The sequence below is a fragment of the Dunckerocampus dactyliophorus genome, chromosome 16, assembly GCF_027744805.1.
Source record: "Dunckerocampus dactyliophorus isolate RoL2022-P2 chromosome 16, RoL_Ddac_1.1, whole genome shotgun sequence".
Lineage (NCBI taxonomy): Eukaryota > Metazoa > Chordata > Actinopteri > Syngnathiformes > Syngnathidae > Dunckerocampus > Dunckerocampus dactyliophorus.
Genome location: NC_072834.1, coordinates 11256750 through 11276656, shown reverse-complemented (window position 1 = coordinate 11276656; position 19907 = coordinate 11256750). Strand labels below are relative to the sequence as shown.

Below are 19907 nucleotides of genomic sequence, written 5' to 3'. Positions count from 1 at the left end.
TGTATTAATATTTCAATTTATTATCATGGAATATCATTGATATACAGTATAAGTGGGGGTTTTCTTTCCATCTACACCACATACAGTTGAACCTCGGTTTCCAGATGCCCCAGTGTTCATATGAGTCAGTTTTCTTCAAAAATGTTCACCTAAATTTTGCCTTGGTATTGCACGTAGCAAACTAGTCCGTTTGCATTGTACTGTATCGTTCTGCAAAATGGATGCCCAAACAGTTGCTGACTCACTGCCCTTGCATTTTTAATCGACTGGGACTGCTAAATAACCCGCCATGGGGGCCAAAGAAAGTGCCAGCAATTTCATTAGGAAGATGAGAAACACAATTGATTTAGATCTCACAAGAATGTATGACAAGTCTGCATCAACAATAACGTCCATCCATTTGTCATTTATAATTATTTAATGTTGTCTTCTGCCTGTAAAACAGTAATTATTCTTTATAAAATTTAGTTTTTGTTCATATTTTGGGGTGTCGGGAAAAGCGGCATAGAAAATGGGTGGCTGGATGGATGGAACAGCTGAATTAGATTTACATGATTTTCTGTGGCCTCGGTTTCCATACGTTTCGGTTTTCGTGTGACCTTTTGGAATGAATTAATAACAAAAAACAAGGTACCACTGTATTGCATCTTTGCAGATGTACCTAATGAAATTTCCCTACCTGTCCTCTCTTTGCAGAGCTGTGTTGTCGAACAACAGCGGCCCCTGGTGCGTAGAAACAATGCAGTCAAAAACATTAGCCCTTCAACTTTACATCCAATTATTAATATGCGCACATAATATGCCATAATATGTTTGAGTAAAAGAATAAAAGATAAAAATGTATGATGTGTCATACGAGGTAAAATAAAGAGAAAGAAGAAGGGGCGTGGCTATTATGCTATTGAAGATGTCCTCATTGTTGCTATCCCCTCCCCTTTTGCAAGTCACATGGCGGCTTTTCCGCTCTCCCATGACATTTTAGCGCAAATAACCACAGGACGAGGCGTGCCATGCTGCTGTATTGTCACTGGGCATCTTCTTCAGGCCACAGCTCTCGGTACCGGGAACTACTTGGCGCCGACCATCGGCCTGACACAGCAGCAGCCATCACCACCAACTGGACATAAGCGGACATATTAAACAAGACTACGGAGTTGACAAGAAGCAGGAAGTGGGGGCTATAATTTGTCGACGAACGCCAGTGGTGAGTTGAATAGTCATTATTGTGGTTTAGCCTGATAATTAAGCATACCACTTTTCTATAGGAGTCTACGTGTACATTTTCCAGGATGCGTTTCATTAGTTTGAGTGTCACTTTCGAGGGTGCGTTGCTTTAGCAACACCGTGTGTGCCGCCGGCCGGGCCGGCTGGTGGCAACGGTCATTTCCGGACTATAAATATAACGCTAGCGAATACGCTCTTTTCTCCTGGTGCATTTCTTCTTAACAGTGCGTTAAACAGTTTTAGCGTCATTTACGTGACTAAAGATTTAGGTTGAAACGCCACTGTGTTCCAAAGTAACAGAGACCATCAGATGGCCTCATTAAACCATGAGTGGCGGTTTGCATCAACATCTGGAATGGACGACAGCCTTTGTTTTCAGTGTGAACAAAAAACTAGAAAAGAGGAGACAAGTCACATATCAGTAATAATCACCACATTCAAATCTACTATACTGCCTGTAAACCACATTTACTGCAAAAATAATGCATGCTTTGGTAATGGTCTAGTTTATTTGAAACATGCTTGACAAAGTTACATTAAAGAGCAGCACGTTTACACATATTTAACCCTACAACTTCGACAAGTGTCAGCAATTCCTGCTAGTCTGTTCAGTTCCTAAATTTGACTTGTTTATATGTTACCATTTTCTAATAGAGAAAAAGAAAGTGTGCTAGGGTTAATAGAGTTTGCCGAGAGCAAAGGAAGAATAAATACTGTAGTATAAATGCATAAAGTAGTAAAAACGGACAAAAACTTTATAATAAACAAATATTAAGCTATTAATAATAATAAGGGATTCGATTTTTATAGCGCTCGTCAAGGTAAGCACTTCACAATGAAGTGAAACCATTATTCATTCACTCCTCAGTCACACACTGGTGGTGGTAATCTAAATCTGTAGTCACATCTGCCCAGGGGTAGTCTGACGGAAACATGGCTGCAAATTTGCTCCTATGGCCTCTCCACCAAACATTCATTCGCATTCATACACCAGTGTGGGCAGCACTGGAGGCAAGGTGGGTGAGCCACTGCCGTCCCAGTTGTGTATTCTGGTTGTAGTTTGCATCATACAGTTTGCCCCTCGTGTGTAGCTACGACCAATAGGATTAAAACTTCCGTAATGTAGACTTTTTGAAATGTATTGTATTGGAGTGTAATGTCTAATGTTAAGGGTGTGCAGTAAGTGGTTAACCCGTGTGATTGTGATACAGCTTGATGGATGTCTTTGAGAAAAACACAATGGCTGTTATATATTTTTTAAGATGATGTCCAACAGTGGCTCACGCACGCCAACAACAAGAGGTTATTGTTTACAGGCAGTTGAGCCTCCTGATGTTATCAGTAGATGGGACTGTTACTAACAATGCACATGACCTCACTCATAGCGGAAAGGCCCGTGTCATGTCAATTCAGTAAACATATTGCCGAGAATTTGCAAGGGAAGAACTGCTTATTACTCTCAATGTGAACAAATATGAGCAGCGAATCAGTGGTGAGACTCGCCCCTGCGTTACCATTTCAATAAAGTCTCCGGCAGAAGAGAAACACTTTCATTATTGAAGATATTGCTTCTTGCATGTTTCACCATGTTACAGTTTGAACAAAAGGAAGAGAATAACGAGTTTCGGGCAGTCTTCCAATTGGTCAAATGAAGAAGGCAGAAGTGCTCTTAGTTTGGGCCGTGTGTCAATTCAGACAAGCAACTGTGAGTCAGCTGGCTCCAAATACCAAACAGAGGTGTGAGCAGCTTTCATTAAGGCTTGTGTGCCGCAAAACATCACACGCTGGGCATTCCCTGCTGGTGTGTCATTGTTTGAACTTTTGCTGTGCTTTATGCAAAGAGAAGAATTGGAAAACGAGTGTAAAATTGTCAAACGTAACGTGATGTGTAAGGCTACATTGTAGCATCAGTTGAGCACTTCGTCAGGCTGTTTATGTACTTCCGAATCAGATATGCTGCATTTCAATATGCTCAGATGACCAGTAGAAAAATACATGAGTCTTGGAGCGTTTTAGAACTCAGTGCTACGGTGAGGTTGGTGATTAGCATTTTCAGGAACTGTGAGTGCTTGGACAATAACTACTGTATATACTGTACATTACAAGCATAGTGGAGTTGCTATGCTGCTTTCAGCAAAACCAGAACTCTTTTTGTCTTACAAACAGCCTTATTGTTTGGTGGATTTTCAATAGCGTGTCACCAGAGCCGGTCATACCCAATGTGGCGCCTAGGCGAGATTTTATATGGCTCTCTTCTCCATTGGCGATTTACATACGCTTACAAAAGAGATTAAATGGCTTTGTTTTCACAGTTGTTTTTAACCTGTAAGATAACATGTCACCCGATTTACATGGTTAACAGATTGCAAATAAATCCAAAAAAGTCAGAAATACAATATAAATACCCTTACCACAAAATAAAAATCCTCTAAATAAGCGATAATTTTCATAAATTATAAATACAATCATCATCAACAAATTTAAATAACCTCACAATTAGCACACAATAATTCTTTATATAAGCTATTTTTACATTATGCTATAGCTATATATAAAAACTGAATAAAATAACTATATACAAAACCTTTAGAAAGTACATACACAATAATCCCTCGTTAATTGGTTCCAGACACGACCGTGACAAGATTCCTCATTTATAAATCAAATATTTTGTAGTTAGAGAATACAAAACCTGTTTGTGACCTTCTAAATACGGGTTTTATCATTATTACAGCCCTCTAGACATGAAATAGCACCCCTATAGTCACCTTTACACTCGTACAATTGTGGAAGATACGTAAGATTTCCTTAAATATGCATATGTTTTGACTAATAATAGGCCGTATTCAGCGATGAAACAACATGATTTATTAATCAATATATTTTTTTACAACCGTGATAGAGTAAAGCTGTGAAGTTCGAGCTGCGATGTGGCGAGTGATGACCGTATACAACTATATGCAAAATTATGTACGAAAATTATGAGCGCATGGAGACTTATCTTGCTATCAGTAGTAATATATATTAAACGTTCCATAATTATATTGAGGGTAGGGCAGCATGGAGGTCACGGTGCCCTAAGCATTGCCTGTATTGCCTAGTGGGCCAGCCGGCTCTGCTTGTCCTATTTGTACATAAAATAAAATTAACTCATGAGTCCTTTTGGTGACAAGGAATAGGCATTTAATTAAATTTCCTTATTGACTGTGAGGACAGCAAAAATAAATGAATTATTTAATATTTAAAACTATTTTAAATATGACTTTTAATGGAAAGAAGACAAATATCCTGAACTCCTGTTTCCATGCTACTGTCGTACCAAGAACAATAATGAATCATGAAATGGTTGCCTTGTTATGGTTTGAGCCCCACTTCTTGCAGCTGATGTTTTCTTCTTCTTCAGGCTACAAAATAGTTGAATGAATCAACAGCGTCCCTTCTGGTTGCAGCTGACTAGTGCGCGCTATTCAAATGCTTGAATACCAAAAGACACAATGGAGGAGCATCCTCCAACGATAATGGAGTACTCTGCCTAACCGTTTTAAAATGTCACAAATGAAGGCATTCATAAACATCTCTTTGATTTGTAATTGTTTTTCATTTTCACTTTCTGTAGGTAGAATACCCAGGAGTTTCAATATTTGTGTCCATATAGTCAAACGTTTAGACATTTTGTTATGCAAGTGAATGAGAGGGTGTGTCTCAACATTTGACTGGCACTGGATGTCTTCATTGCATAGTTTTATTTAGTAAATTGGCACCACCTTAAGATTTGGCTATTAATAATCAAAATATAACCTAGACTTCAGACATTAAATCATTGTATAATTGAGATATTTGTGATATGTGACAGATGTAGTGTTTTGTTGATTTCTGTTTCACAGGGCAAACTGAAGAAGCAGCCATGTCCAATGAACGCACGCCCCTCATCACTTCAGGGGTGTGTGGTCTGACGGTGGCGGCGGCAACATGCGGCGCCGTAGTGGACACGTCCCCCGACTCCAACTCTGGCACACCGAGTAAAGAGCCCCGAAAGCTTAACACCTTTTTTGGGGTGATGGTGCCAACGATCCTCTCAATGTTCAGCATCGTACTGTTCCTGCGAACAGGTGAGTGATGGACATTTGACGAAAAGATATCAGTTGGGTGTATATTTAGATGAACCTAAACTGACATGATCTCATTTTGCAGGGTTTGTTGTTGGTCATGCTGGTCTCCTGCAAGGTCTCCTGATGGTGCTTGTAGCCTACACCATCATAATGCTTACCATCTTGTCTATCTGTGCCATTTCCACCAACGGGGCCATACAAGGCGGTGGCGCCTACTGTATCCTTACCAGTGACTTCACATATTTGGAATCTGTGCATTTTCCTGAGCTTATCTACGGTGCAACAACCTTGACAATTCATCAGACATGATCAGTCGATCACTGGGCCCTGAGTTTGGAGGAAGTATTGGTTTGATGTTCTTCTTGGCCAAAGTGTTTGCATGTGGAGAATATGTTCTTGGTCTTGTGGAGGCTATACTTGATGTCTTTGGCATGGATGCTGGTAAGTTTATTTGAAGTATATAGGCATTTGAAAAAATAAAAAGATTAATTTAACGTAATGTAATTTAATTAAATTTAATAGTTGCTCATTTTTCTAGTAATATTTCTTTAAAACACATTTCATATTCCAGACCAAACACTAAACACCAAACACTAAAGAAAGCATTTTCTACAATGAAAACATTTGTAGCCAAGGGAACCTTATTCCATTGGTCACATCCATCAGTCTGTGTTGTGAGTATACTGTAATCCTTTGTTGATCATGGTTAATTGGTTCCAGACCTGACCGTGATAAGTAAATTTCCGCAAAGTAGTATTCTTACTTATTTCTAAGTGAAATATTTTCATAGTGACAGCATAGAAAATCTGTTTACGATCAGATATTGGGCCGATATCAGCAAAAAAATATATATCTGATTATATTATTATACACTGCTCAAAAAAATGAGAGGAACACTTTGAAAACACATCAGATCTAAACTGGGGGGAAAATGATCTTGAATATCTTTCCTGATAATAAGTAGGTGATGTATTAGTAACAAAATGATGCCACATAATTTGATAGAAATGAAAATGATCACCCTATAGAGGGGGGAAATCAAAGACACCCCAAAAATGAAAGTGAAAAAATGATGCAGCACACTGGGCCATTTTGCCAAAATGTCATTGTAGCAACTCAAAATGATTCTCAGTAGTTTGTGTGGCCCCCACGTGCTTGTATGCATGCCTGACAACGTCGGGGCATGTTCCTAATGAGACTACGGATGGTGTCCTGGGGGATCTCCTCCCAGATCTGGACCAGGGCATCACTGCGGTACAAGGACGCATGGAGGAGATTCCAGGAGACAGGTAGTTACTCCAGGAGAGCTGGACAGGGCCATAGAAGGCCCTTCAACCCTCAGCAGGATCGGTATCGGCTCCTTTGTGCAAGGAGGAACAGGATGAGCACTGCCAGAGCCCTACAAAATGACCTCCAGCAGACCACTGGTGTGAATGTTTCTGACCGAACAATCAGAAACAGGCTCCATGAGGGTGGCCTGAGGGCCCGACGTCCTGTAGTGGCCCTGTGCTCACTGCCCAGCACCGTAGAGCTCGACTGGCATTTGCCATAGACCACCAGAATTGGCAACTACACCACTGGTGCCCTGTGCTCTTCCCTGATGAGAGCAAGTTCAACCTGAGCACATGCGACAGACGTGAAAGGGTCTGGAGATGCCGTGGAGAACGTTATGCTGCCTGCAACATCATTCAGCATGACCGGTTTGGTGGTGGGTCAGTGATGGTCTGGGTAGGCATATCCCTGGAAGGACGCACAGACCTCTACAGATTAGATAATGGCACCCTGACTGCTATTAGGTATCGGGAGGAAATCCTTGGAACCACTGTCAAAACCTACGCTGGTGCAGTGGGACCAGGTTTCCTCCTGGTCCACGACAATGCCCGACCTCATGTGGATAGTGTATGCAGGTAGTTCCTGGAGGATGAAGGAATTGATACCATTGACTGGCCCCCACGTTCACCTGACCTAAACCCAATAGAACACCTCTAAGACATTATGTTTAGGTCCATCCGGCGCCGCCAGGTTGCTCCTCAGACTGTCCAGGAGCTCATTGATGCCCTGGTCCAGATCTGGGAGGAGATCCCCCAGGACACCATCCGTAGTCTCATTAGGAACATGCCCCGACGTTGCCAAGCATGCGTACAAGCACGTGGGGGCCACAAAAACTACTGAGAATCATTTTGAGTTGCTACAATCAGGAAAGATATTCAAGATCATTTTCCCCCCAGTGTAGATCTGATGTGTTTTTGAAGTGTTCCTCTAATTTTTTTGAGCAGTATATATTATTTAGCCATATGGGACATTGAATGAGGAGGATTTTATATTGTATGGCGCCCTGAAGAATGTAGATACGGGTCCACAATCAGAAATAGGGCCAGAGAAGGGTAAGTGTTATATTGAGCCTTGAAGGAGGACATTAAAGTGCAGGAAACTAGCTCAAATAAGGCAAGATCTAACAGGCCTGCAAACACAGATTGGATATGTACAATCACAGAATACCAGCCTCAAGAAGAGCCTCTCTGAGGTCCGTAATGAGATCCACAACCTTAATTAGTAAAATAGAGCACTGCACAATGATATAAAGGTACTACAGGATCATATCAAGGTACGACTGGATGATGATGCTGCCTTGCGCACCACTCTTGAGGAAGAAGCAAAGGAAAAAATCATTGAGCAAAATACAATTAATGAAGTGGATCAGAATGCACGAATGAACAATGTGATCCTCGCGGTGCTCCGAATTTATATGCACGACAAATGCTACGGCTGTCCAGAACAGAGGAGAACCAGATGAAATGGATTGCCAATTTTCTTCAATCAAATCGAGTTGGATGTCGATCTCGACACCATGGATACTTGCATCCCACTGTGTATGGCAGAAGCAATGCCACACCCGTCATCATCGTTAAGGTCATCAACAGGGAATTCAAAACCGCACTGCTGAAACGGGGAGAGAAACTAAAAGGTACAAACGTCTACATTATGTGTCAAACTCAGGCCCAGGGGCCAAATCTAGCCCACGCAACCGTTTGGAAAATAGCATTGAGTTGGCCTGCCTCACGGACCTTATCAAACTAATTGCTTAAAGCAATCTGTGTAATTAAGCTATTCCTCCAATATAAACTACTCCTCTGGCATTATAATTTTAAAAGTGGAAACAATGTTGTATATAACACGAAATTCACAAACATTCTTAATAAGGGTGCCAGATTCAGACCAAAAGTCAAAATAATGTAACTGTACACGGCTAAAAACGGCAGCACTTGAACTATTACACCCTGTCTGTACCTAATAACACCTTTTTAAAGAGGCATAAAACAGTCAAAAGTGATCCTTTGAACAAATGCAAAGCATGCTGGGAAACCCGTAATCTGCCCATTTCACAGCTGCAAACTGTTCCGGGTTTATCCCTCACCTCGCAAATTGTGATGTTTTTGTGTGGATGTTAAATACTGTAGCTTTTACCCGGACATTGGTGATCAATAATCACTTTATTGAAACGAACAACCACGCCAAAACAACCATAGTCGTACATCGACTATCGGAAAGGGGAAATTTCAAGCAAGAATGAACGGACACGAAAACATGCACATTTTCCCCACTCCGATGTTAAAAAAAAAAAAAATATGTCCACATAAAGACACATTCACATTAATCAGCTGTCATGCACATTTTGTCCCAACCTGAAAGCACAACCACAAGGGTGCATTATATTGGTATGTTCCGACATTGCGCACGCGAGGAACCGGGATAAAAGGTGTGTAGGCTACATATGTTTCCATCAGTTCGAATGAGATATTTTCTCAAAATCTGACCGTACTACCTACTATTTCAGCCTGGATTATTGGGGCATGTTCTGTCATGTTGGCAACTTCAAACAAGTATCTGTGTGTGTGCATTGATGGTGCATATGAGTGTCCTTCATTCACCAATTATGTTGGTTAAAAGGACAAGAAGGGTTTAAGGTTTTTAATACTTTCAATATGCAGAAATATACAAGTGTTGACAATTTCAGGATAAATAATGGGAAAGATACAAAGTTGTGGTGAGGGTTGATATCCAGTTCAGTTTGAGTTTTGGCCCACTGTGCGACTGACAAGACTTAGCAACTACACATCATCACCTCGCTGAAAGGTGCTCCCAAACTATTGGAGGGGAGTGTACTTACTTCAGCTTATCAAATTCCACATGTTCCACAAAATTCGTAATGATTTTCTCCCAAAGCCTCATTTGGTGGCACATCTCCGTGTCTTGTCTGTTTGCTTTCAGAAACGTCCGTGTCCGAGGGTGTGCATGTGCTCCCTCAAGGTTATTGGTACACCGTGCTCTACTCCTCTGTGGTCCTCCTGCTGTGTCTGATGGTGTGTCTGGTGGGCGCCCACATCTACTCCCGCACCGCCTTCGCCATCCTGCTGCTTGTCACCGTGTCGCTGCTGTCCGTCTTCATCAGCTCTTTGGCTGTCAGTCCCCTGGATTTCGTCATCAGTCACTTGGGTCCTGGCAACCAGACCCTGCATTACAATGCTAGCTATACTGGCTTTAACATGACCACACTGAAGAACAACCTGGACTGTACGTGTTTGGGTGCACTCTGACATTTGTCACTTCATGGCTATCTACTTAACGTCTCTTTTGTTTTTGTTTTTTAATCCTCTAGCTGGTTACTCATTGGACTACAGCACCAACACTGTCATGTCCTTTTCCACCGTGTTTGCTGTCATGTTCACCAGCTGCACTGGAATCATGGCTGGAGCCAACATGTCAGGTTATAGCTTGTTACATTGTATTGTGTTACATAGTTTCAACTCTTTTTGAATAACTTGTATCTTGTGAGGTAATTAATGGAATGAATTAACCAATCTGCTCCACTGAGATGTTTGTGCTCCTCTCTGAAGGAGACCTGGAAACTCCAAGTGTATCCATCCCCAAAGGTACCATCGTGGCCGTCATCTACACATTCATCGTCTACGTTCTCTTCTTTCTCTTGGTCAGCGCCACCTGTGACAGGTGGGAAACTGTGTTGATGCCTGTTAAATGCTTGGTAATACTGTAGATGAAGATAAAGTATTCCACTGTATAGCTTCTTGATGCTTTCAAATCTGGGAGGTTGGTCCATTTCAGTTTTTTTGTTTTTTTTGTTTTTTTTATCTCTAGGACTCTGCTGATTCAAGATTATGGCTTCCTCCAAAGAATAAACATCTGGCCGCCATTTGTGACCATTGGGATATACTGCGGCGCCCTGTTTGCTGCAATGTGCTCCATGATCGGAGCATCCCGCATTCTGCATGCTCTCGCTGTGGATAAGCTCTTTGGTACCGCTATACCTCTCCACGACATCTCTCCTTGTCCGAGTCTTTTCTTTTCTCCTAAGCAGATTTTTTTCCCCCACAGGTTTGCCATTAGCCCCCGCCACCATCACATCCAACTCAGGAAACCCATGGATGGCTGTGGTTTACACGTGGGGGCTTGCACAGGTGAACAGGCCCTCTGTGGCGAACACTCGTGTACTCATACAGCATGATAACTTGCATTGTGTGTTGTGTTCCAGTGTGTGGTGTTTGCTGGTCAACTCAATGCTGTCGCCAGCTTGGTAACTGTTTTCTACTTACTTGCCTACGCTGCTGTTGACTTGGCTTGTTTGGCCCTTGAGTGGGCATCAGCGCCAAATTTCAGGTAATCCGAAAACAATGTGGAGCACAGGAAACAAAAGGTTTCAGCTACTCTGTCATTTACCATAGTAATAACACTGCCATTTTGAGCTGTATTGCTGTTTTAAAAAAATACTATCAACATTAATGTACCCTATAGGGATCATTACTGAACAGGTTGAACTGTTTTTCCTTACCAGCTGCCAAAAAGGTACAGGTATGATCTAGAGATGCTTAATATTGGCTTCCTTATCAACATCCGATAAACTGATATTGTTCAGCACTTCATTTCCGATACCAATATCAACTGATACTGATATTGACTGCAGTGCTTCCCTCAAACTAATGTCAGGTCACATCTTGTTTAATGATTGAACACATTATGCCTCTTTAACTGTGATGCCACTGGATTCATTTTACAAATAAACACTGTTTGTGGAAAAATAAGACAAATACTGCAATATGCAATACAACTTATTGAAAAAGTGTCATATTTATGTTTTAACATTTTGCCTCAACAAAATAGTAATGAAAAAATCATGACCAAAAGTTTAAAACATTTTCTGTTCAAGTAAGAAAAATAGGAATCCTCTTAAATAATATTGGTAACTACACAAATTGGAAAGGTGCACATTTGTATGAGACACGAACATTCATATAATGACAAAGCAATGTGCAAAGTATGATTTTTTATGCCCATATTGGCAGATGTTATTGTCCAGCTATAATATGTTTCCAAGTCAGTCACTTGGGCATATCTGGGGTTACTTTTGTGACAATCACCGACCTGCAAAAAAATCCATCAAGTTTTACTGATACTTCACCAGTAAAATTACCCCTGTTTGCTTGTCCTGTATGACAGTCGTATACTGTATTTCATAGGGCACTAAAAGGTGAGTTCATCTTCAAACAGGCATCCTGTTTGTATTTGTGTTTTACAGGCCAACGTTCCAGTTCTTTTCCTGGCATACGTGTCTGCTGGGCATCCTGAGCTGTTTAGTCATGATGTTCGTCATAAACCCTGTGTACTCCTCCGGCAGCATCGTCCTCCTGTTGTTGCTGCTGCTTTTCCTTCACTACCGATCTCCCACCAGCAGCTGGGGCTACATCAGCCAGGCTCTCATCTTCCATCAGGTACCTAAGAAGGGACCCATCATTGACCATGTACTGTACCTGCGTCACTGCTCTCCCTTAAATCTCTCATTCTCCACCATTGGCTTTAGGTGCGCAAGTATCTGCTGATGCTGGATGTGAGGAAGGACCATGTGAAGTTCTGGAGGCCACAGGTGCTGTTAATGGTTGCAAACCCACGATCTTCCTGTCAGCTGATCCTCTTTGTCAACCAGCTGAAAAAGGGAGGACTGTTTGTGTTGGGCCACGTGCAGCTTGGAGATCTAGGTAATTATTTGGGAATGGTCTGTGTAGGCCATCTGCAACTAACAGCATTAACGGATTCTTATCTTTTCTGCCTGCCACACATACACATTAAATGCACATGCAAGCATATGCAACTTCATTTGTTTACTTCTATGCAAGCAAAAGTGTAATCTCAGTGATGGGTGTCAAATGCTTGTATTGCTAACAGACTGGCTACAATTCTTTCACTTCCTGTTTGATATGGTTATTTATAGTAAGCCAGACTGTACAGTAGATGTGTGCTAGCACAGCAAAGTGCGTCCAGTATCAACCTACTACTACATTGTCATTACATGGTTTTACTCACTCTTTGTCGTGCCCTGAAGCAAACGGTGTCTTGTGATACATTATCTAATTGAAAGTCGATGAATCCAAAGAGGGCATACTAAAAGTATGAATGCAGATGTATTCTTACTAGAGTACCATACCCAGCTCACAGAAAGTACATGTTTTTTCATGCATCGTCATTAGCATTAGGCTTTTTTTTACTCTGCAATTTATATGCAAAAAAACTACACAGTGAGGTACTTAGGATTTTGTGAGGATCCAGAAATAATGTGGGCACAACCACTTTCAATGCCACTGCCCCCTGGTGGCAGATAGTGGTAACTGAGACCTCTGCTTAAATGGCAAGTTGCTATATTACATCCATCTTTTATGCCGCTTATCCTCACTAGGGTTGCGGGTATGCTGGAGCCTATCCCAGCTGACTTTGGGCTAGAGGCGGGGTGCACTCTGGACTGGTCGCCAGCCAATCTCAGAGCACATATAGACAAACAACCATTCACTCTCACATTCATACCTATAGACTATTTAGAGTCACCAGGAGAAAACCGGAGAAAACCCACGCACGCACGGGGAGAACATGCGAACTCCACACAGAGATGCCCAACGGAGATTCCAACCCAGATCTTCCCGATCTCCTGACTGTGTGGCCAACATGCTAACCGTTTCTATCTTCCTGAAGGAAAATCAAAGAGACAATCAAATGTTGATATGTAACATGAATAATGTCAATAATTCACACTTTATATCTTCCCTGCTATTAAGATTCTCTGCCGTCGGATCCTGTGCAGCAACAGTACAACTTCTGGTTGAGCTTAGTTGATAAGCTCGGGGTGAAGGCCTTCGTTGACCTGACGCTCTCTCCATCTGTCAGACAGGGAACACAGCATCTTCTGCGCATCACAGGTCTTGGTAAGCACTTTGAATAGATGCTCCTCTTTTCTCGTCAGGGGTTAAAATGTCACTTATAACTTTATTGTGAACCATTTGCTGTGGAAAAGATCTTTACCACAGCACACCACAGAAGACACGGCATCTGTTAAGCTGAAGCTGAAGTTTACGGAATTGACGCATCAGAAGTGTCCAGATAAATCATGAGAACAAAGTGAAAATACTTCAAATGTAATAGAAATAATGATGTAATAGATGGCTAAGTCACTTCATCCACTATAACGGGAAAACAAATTCATAATAACGCATACATCTTTCGGCATATTTAGGAGATGTCAGGGCATTCTAGTTTTTAAGTATCCTCTGGTGACATCTTTGTGTGTCTTCAAGGTGGCATGAAGCCCAACACTCTGATCTTGGGTTTCTATGACAACTGCACCCCTGAGGACTTCTTCCTTCAAGATACTGCCTTTTGTGGCACGACATTGGGACAAGGCACTGAGGGCGAGTATAATTTTGGGGTTGACCTGCCTTCATTACAGGCTCATTTCCCTCCAGTCCGACATGTTGAGAGCCCACGGTGGCTCTCGCCCGAAGAATACATCGGGATAATTTCCGACGCCATCAAAATGAACAAGAATGTGTGCCTCGGACGTTATTTTTTCCATTTGGAAGGAGAGGGGAAACAGAGCAAAGTGGACGGTTCAGAGCGGACCATCGATGTGTGGCCTCTCAACCTGCTGCAGCCTGGGTGCCGAGATTATCAGGACGTGTGCAGTCTGTTTTTACTGCAGATGGCCTGCGTGCTCAACATGTCCAGCAAGTGGCGCCACGCACGAATGAGGATCTTCCTGAACGTTGAGACGGAGTCCAGCGACCAAGGCTGGGTGGTGAACGAAGAGACGTTTCGAGACTTGCTGAAGAAGCTCAGAATCCGAGCGTCCATTAAGATCGTCCCGTGGGACTCGGTGGTGCAACACCACACTCAGCCAATGGAGGGCGCTGAGGGGCAGAGCCAAGCTCTCTCAGAGCACTTCCTGTCTGCAGTGAACTGTATGTTAATGGAGCACAGTTCTCAGGCTGCTGTCCGCTTCCTGTATTTACCACGTCCTCCGGCTCATCACAGCCAATCCCAGATGTACTTGGCTCAACTGGAAGCAGTGACCAACGCTTTAGGGCCAACGCTCCTCATCCATGGCGTCACCCCTGTAACATACACTGATCTGTAAGCACGAGAGCTTATCTGTGTTTGTACAAACTCTTTCCTGACTGCTTATTTAAGTGTGTATAGAAGCACTGGTTACATGTAAATGAACACATCAAGTGGATGCAATGGTAGCTTAACACAGACTCACCGGCCACTCCATTAGATACATCGAATGAGCTCTAAGAGTTGTATCTTTTACAGAGGTGATAATGAACAGTTTTGATTGACACTGTCAGAGAGGTATTCATTTAACAATATATTTATTATTGTGGTAAACGTATTTTTAATTGGACATGTCTGACAATGTCAATGAAAACTCAGCGTTATTAGTTTTGCTCTAGTATTAGATCACATTAGATGGTGCACGTGTACCTAATGAAGTGTCTGGTTGGTGTTTGACACTACATTCTAAACTCTGTTACTGTCAGCCAAGTGGAGATACACACTTGAGTATTGTACATTCTAGTAGGAAATTTTCCTATATAATTTCATGCATTTTGACTGCTTTAGTGATTATGAAAACAATTGTGACACTTATGATTAATGTCTTAATAAGCTTTAAAAAAAACAAAAAACAAAACAAAACCACCATTTGTTTTGACCATAACAGGCTCTTTTGGAATGTTCATATAAGGAGTCATATCATCAGGGGTGTAATTCTGAATTTTGTGGTATTTGAAAGACAATTGTAGAATTTTACATTGTCTGTTTAATTTCTTGCTGACTTTTTAAGTCTTTTTTTTTTTTTCAAAATCTCAATTAAGGGAACAATTTCAAGTATTTACATAAGAATTAGGAACAGTTCTGGAAGTGTTTACTTTTGTTTTGTTTGCATACTTGCGATGATCGGCACAAAAGACAATCTAATCAAGCAAAGACCAATGATGGATCAAATTAGGTAAAGATTGTTACAAATAAGTGTGAAGTTATTCTATTCCAGTTGCAATGTAGCAAATGCAGTTCTCGATCTCTTTCATTGTTGTGTTTAACACTGCATGTTACCTCAGCAGGAACAGGAACTTGCCAACCATGACTCAGCTTTGCACCTCTCACTTACGCTGTTTTTTTGTCATGAAAAAGCCATTAAATGTACGTCTAATGAATGTCATTACAGTATACACAGGCATTGCTCTTGTTTGTCACAAAGGCAACTGAGTAAATGCAGATATATACTCACAGGTCATTAGGCACACTTGCACTGATATCAATTAAGATCCAATACAAGAGCTGTAACAAACACTCTGCCTTTACGAGAATACGAGATAACCCCCACACGCCGATCACACACCCAAAATATTAGAAACGCCTCCCAGTGTGATGCATCGCAGCGGTACGCCACAGTAAACCACAATAATAAACATATTGTTGAATTATTAGTTCTCTGACTGTCAATCGAAACGGATCGTTTTTTTGTTTGTGTGTTTGATACAGCTCTTTTATTGGAGTATATTACATAGTGCCGGTGTACTTAATGTTATGGCCAGTGAGTGTGTATATACAGTGGAGTGGAAAAAGTGTTTGCCACCTTCCTGGTTGCTTTTTTTTTTGCTTTTTTGTCACACTTAAATGTTTCAACTCATTTAACAAATTTAAATATTAGTCAATGACAACACAACTAAACACAAAATGCAGTTTTTAAATGAAATTGTTTATTATTAAGGGAGAAAAAAAATCCAAACCTACATGGCCCTGTGTGAAAAAGTGATTGCCCCTCTTGTCAAAACATAACTGAGATTAATAGAGATTTATCTGTCTGGAAAAGTTTATACAGTCATTTCTAAAGCTTTGGGACTCAGGCGAACCACAGTGAGAGCCATTTTCTACAAATGGAAAAAACATGGAACTGTGGTGAACCTTCCCAGGAGTGGCCGGCCAACCAAAATTACCCCAAGAGCACAGCGATGACTCATCCAAGAGGTCACAAAAGACCCCACAACAACATCCAAAGAACTGCAGGCCTCACTTAAGGTTATAGTTCATGACTCCACCATAAGAAAGACACCGGGCAAAAACGGCTTGCATGGCAGAGTTCCAAGACGAAAACCACTGCTGAACAAAAAGAACAATTCTCAATTTTACCAGAAAACATCTTGATGATCCCCAAGACCTTTGGGAAATACGAGACAAACGTTTTTGGAAGGTGTGTGTCCAATTACAACAGTAAAATACGGTGGTGGTAGTGTGATGGTCTGGGGCTGTTTTGCTGCTCCAGGACCTGGAAGACTTGCTGTGATAAATGGAACCATGAATTCTGCCGTCTACCAAAAAATCCTGAAGAAGAATGTCCGGCCATCTGTTGGTCACCTCAAGCTGAAACCAACTTGGGTTTCCAAACACACCAGCAAGTCCACCTCTGAATGACTGAAGAATAACAAAATGAAGACTTTGGAGTGGCCTAGTCAAAGTCCTGATCTGAACGCTATTGAGATGCTGTGGCATGACCTTTAAAAAAGTGCTTCATGATGGAAAACCCTCCAATGTGGCTGAATTACAACAATTCTGCAAAGATGATTGGGCAAAAATTCCTCCACAGTGCGGTAACAGACTCATTGCAAGTTGATTGCAGTTGTTGTTGCTAAGGGTGTCCCAACCAGTTATTAGTTTAGGGTTTAGGTTTTTCTCCCTTAATAATAAAAAGTTTCATTGAAAAACTGCATTTTGTGTTCACTTGTGTTGTCATTGACTAATATTAAAATTTGTTTGATGATCTGAAACATGTAATTGTGACAAACATGCACAAAAATAAGAAATCAGGAAGGGGGCAAACACTTTTTCACACCACTGTATGTCTTGTCATCTTTGTAACCGCGTTAGTGTTTCAATGTAATAAACATTGTGTTGTTAATCTTGTTGTGTTTGTGATTACTAGTAGACGCGTTCGGCACATGCGTAGAACCGATTGCGTTTCCGGTACGAATTGCGCAGTGACCGTAATCTACGTATACGTATTTTTAATATTTTTCTTTGTACTTCTTAAAAGTAAAATTCAAATCTCGTCTCAACTTGTTCTCGTAGGCCCAATCTCATGTATCGTCTCGTCTCGTAAACTGAGTGTCATGACACCCCTAAAAACAGTACAATATCAACAAAGCCTATTACACAACCAAATATGAACTAAAATGAGCAGAACTAAAAGAAAAAGCAGCATCCAGTTAACAGTAGTTAGTGTTTGGTAGTCGTTAGTGGAGTTCAGAAACGCCAAGTGCGTCAGCTTTTGTTTTTTTGCTGCTCAATTTCCTCACATTTTTGGCTTGCTTGTGTGGGTAACCTGTCCCTCCCCCTTCCGTTTAGTGTCGCCACATACGGCACCACACATCATCACAAAAAACGACAGCTCGTTCACCCTAAAGAACCGGCTCTAGGAGCCGTTTCTTTCGCGAACAACCCATCACTATTAGGTTGCGTTAGGTCGCGTCAACCATCTTCACCTTTTCATGAAAAAGTATTAATAGTAAGTTTAATTGGACAAACCCCAACAAATCACAAATCATTGAAATGCCCCACATGTCAGGTTTTATTCTTGTACGGTGTTTTGGATTTTGAACTAAGTGAAATGCTTGTCCCTTACGGAGGACAACAATGCATTGCTGGGTCTCTGGAGGATATACCAGTACCAGATTCCCCAAAGTTATTCACATCAAATGAGAAATGTGTTTTTTCAGCTTCCCAAGCCTCCGTTTGCTGTATATAAACATGTAGACGAGGCTCTGGTCATTACTCCTCTATTCCTTCCAGTGTATAGTCCTCCTTGTACGCTCCTCTTTGGGCTTTTCTCTGCTGTGCTGTGGTGTGTAACTTTCCCACAAAGACTGAGGACATACGCAGCCAGTCGGGCATGAGGAGTCCAAACGCAAAACTCTGCAACATTATAGGAAATAGATGAGTTGATGTGTTTGCTATGATAAGTGTGTGTTAAAATATGATTGATGCTGACCTGCATTGCGTGTAGCAGACAGCCGCTGGTGTAGCTGGAGTAGCCTGCTGTGTTCAGGGCCTCTCGGGCGAAAGCTCTAGCGCTCTTCACCAGACAGCTGCTTTTCATTTTGTTCATGTTGGTGGACACCAAGAAGGGCATCACACACTGTGGAAACGGTGATGATTATTCCTTATTAAGTAAGTATAATGTCATAGAACAGGGGTGTGCAAACTTTTTCCAGCGAGGGCCACTTTGATATTTAGTAAATCAACACATAGAGATATGCTAAGAAGGTATACTGTATGTACCTCAACAAAAAACTGCTTTTCACCTGTGTAATATAGGTGAAATGCTACTAAAAATGACATGTTTTCCATAGTTTAGTCTTGTAAAATTGCAACTTTTGTTCTTCATTCGATTAGGACGTTTTTCTTAATATTTTGTCTTTATTGTCATAAAATTACAGCTGTTTTTTTCCATTTCTGCTGTTCATTTCAGCTTTCCTCTTGTAAATTTTCTTCTCGTAATTATAACTTTATATCTTTGAAAACAATGTATTTTTTTCTTTATTTCAACATTGTTACCAAAATGATATTTTTCCTCATTTTAGAAGTTTCTTCTCATAACATTGCAACTTTTTTCTCATTAGAAATGTTTTTTTTTCTCTTAATATTTTGACTTTACTCTGGTCACATTTCTGCTGTTGATTTTTTGTGGATAATTTCCCAAATATTTCAACTTTCTTTCTAATATTTTTACTTTATTCCCATGTTATACATTTTCCCCCAACCTAAGTTTCCGAAAATTACAACTATAGTCATTGTTTTTGGCTTGAAAAAAAAATAATCAAACTTTTTTCTTTAATATTTCAATGTCATGCTATTAAAATGACATTTTTCCTCATACTATTACTTTATTGTTGTGAAATTATGTCTTTTTCTCCTTGCTGTATTACAACTCTTCTCTTAATATTTTGACTTTTGATTGATTTTCCCATTTTTGCTGCTGCTGTTGTTGTTGTTTTTTTTTTTGTTTCCCTGTTAAATTAAATTTTTAGACTGTGTTGCGCGCTGATAAAATCAGAGCCGCGGGCCGCAAATGACCCCCAGGCCACACTTTGGACACCCCTGTCATAGATAGAAGAGTTTCTAAATAATGTATCTATCATTGGTCAGCTAAAGTTTTGATGAATATATATATATATATATATA

At 41.0% G+C, this 19907-nt stretch overlaps 2 protein-coding genes across 2 annotated transcripts in view; one reads left to right on the top strand and one right to left on the bottom strand.

Annotated features, from left to right (window-relative positions):
* The first annotated feature begins 948 nt into the window (after window positions 1–948).
* slc12a9 (solute carrier family 12 member 9) lies at window positions 949–19134 on the top strand. The gene is made up of 14 exons (XM_054754956.1): window positions 949–1204; window positions 5109–5333; window positions 5416–5550; window positions 5637–5774; window positions 9603–9905; window positions 9991–10098; window positions 10229–10340; window positions 10488–10645; window positions 10725–10807; window positions 10882–11006; window positions 11923–12115; window positions 12205–12379; window positions 13448–13594; window positions 13964–19134. Exons 2-14 carry the CDS (start codon window positions 5129–5131, stop codon window positions 14800–14802), a joined length of 2721 nt encoding a protein of 906 aa, XP_054610931.1. The 5' UTR covers window positions 949–1204; window positions 5109–5128; the 3' UTR covers window positions 14803–19134.
* hsd20b2 (hydroxysteroid (20-beta) dehydrogenase 2) overlaps window positions 18309–19907 on the bottom strand; it is a 16709-nt gene continuing 15110 nt past the window's right edge. The window contains exons 10-11 of the mRNA XM_054754957.1: window positions 18715–18861; window positions 18309–18638 (exon numbers count right to left, since the gene is read on the bottom strand). Of these exons, the coding sequence (XP_054610932.1) occupies window positions 18495–18638; window positions 18715–18861 (291 nt within the window). The 3' untranslated portion in view covers window positions 18309–18494. The remainder of the gene's footprint in view (window positions 18639–18714; window positions 18862–19907) is intronic.

Bases quoted from the DNA above. Each gene is read 5' to 3' on its own strand.
- slc12a9 (XM_054754956.1), top strand. From the start codon at position 5,129: ATGTCCAATGAACGCACGCCCCTCATCACTTCAGGGGTGTGTGGTCTG. The intron at 10,099-10,228 runs GTTATAGCTTGT...TCCTCTCTGAAG, and splicing joins GGCTGGAGCCAACATGTCAG to GAGACCTGGAAACTCCAAGT. The intron at 12,380-13,447 runs GTAATTATTTGG...CCTGCTATTAAG, and splicing joins CGTGCAGCTTGGAGATCTAG to ATTCTCTGCCGTCGGATCCT.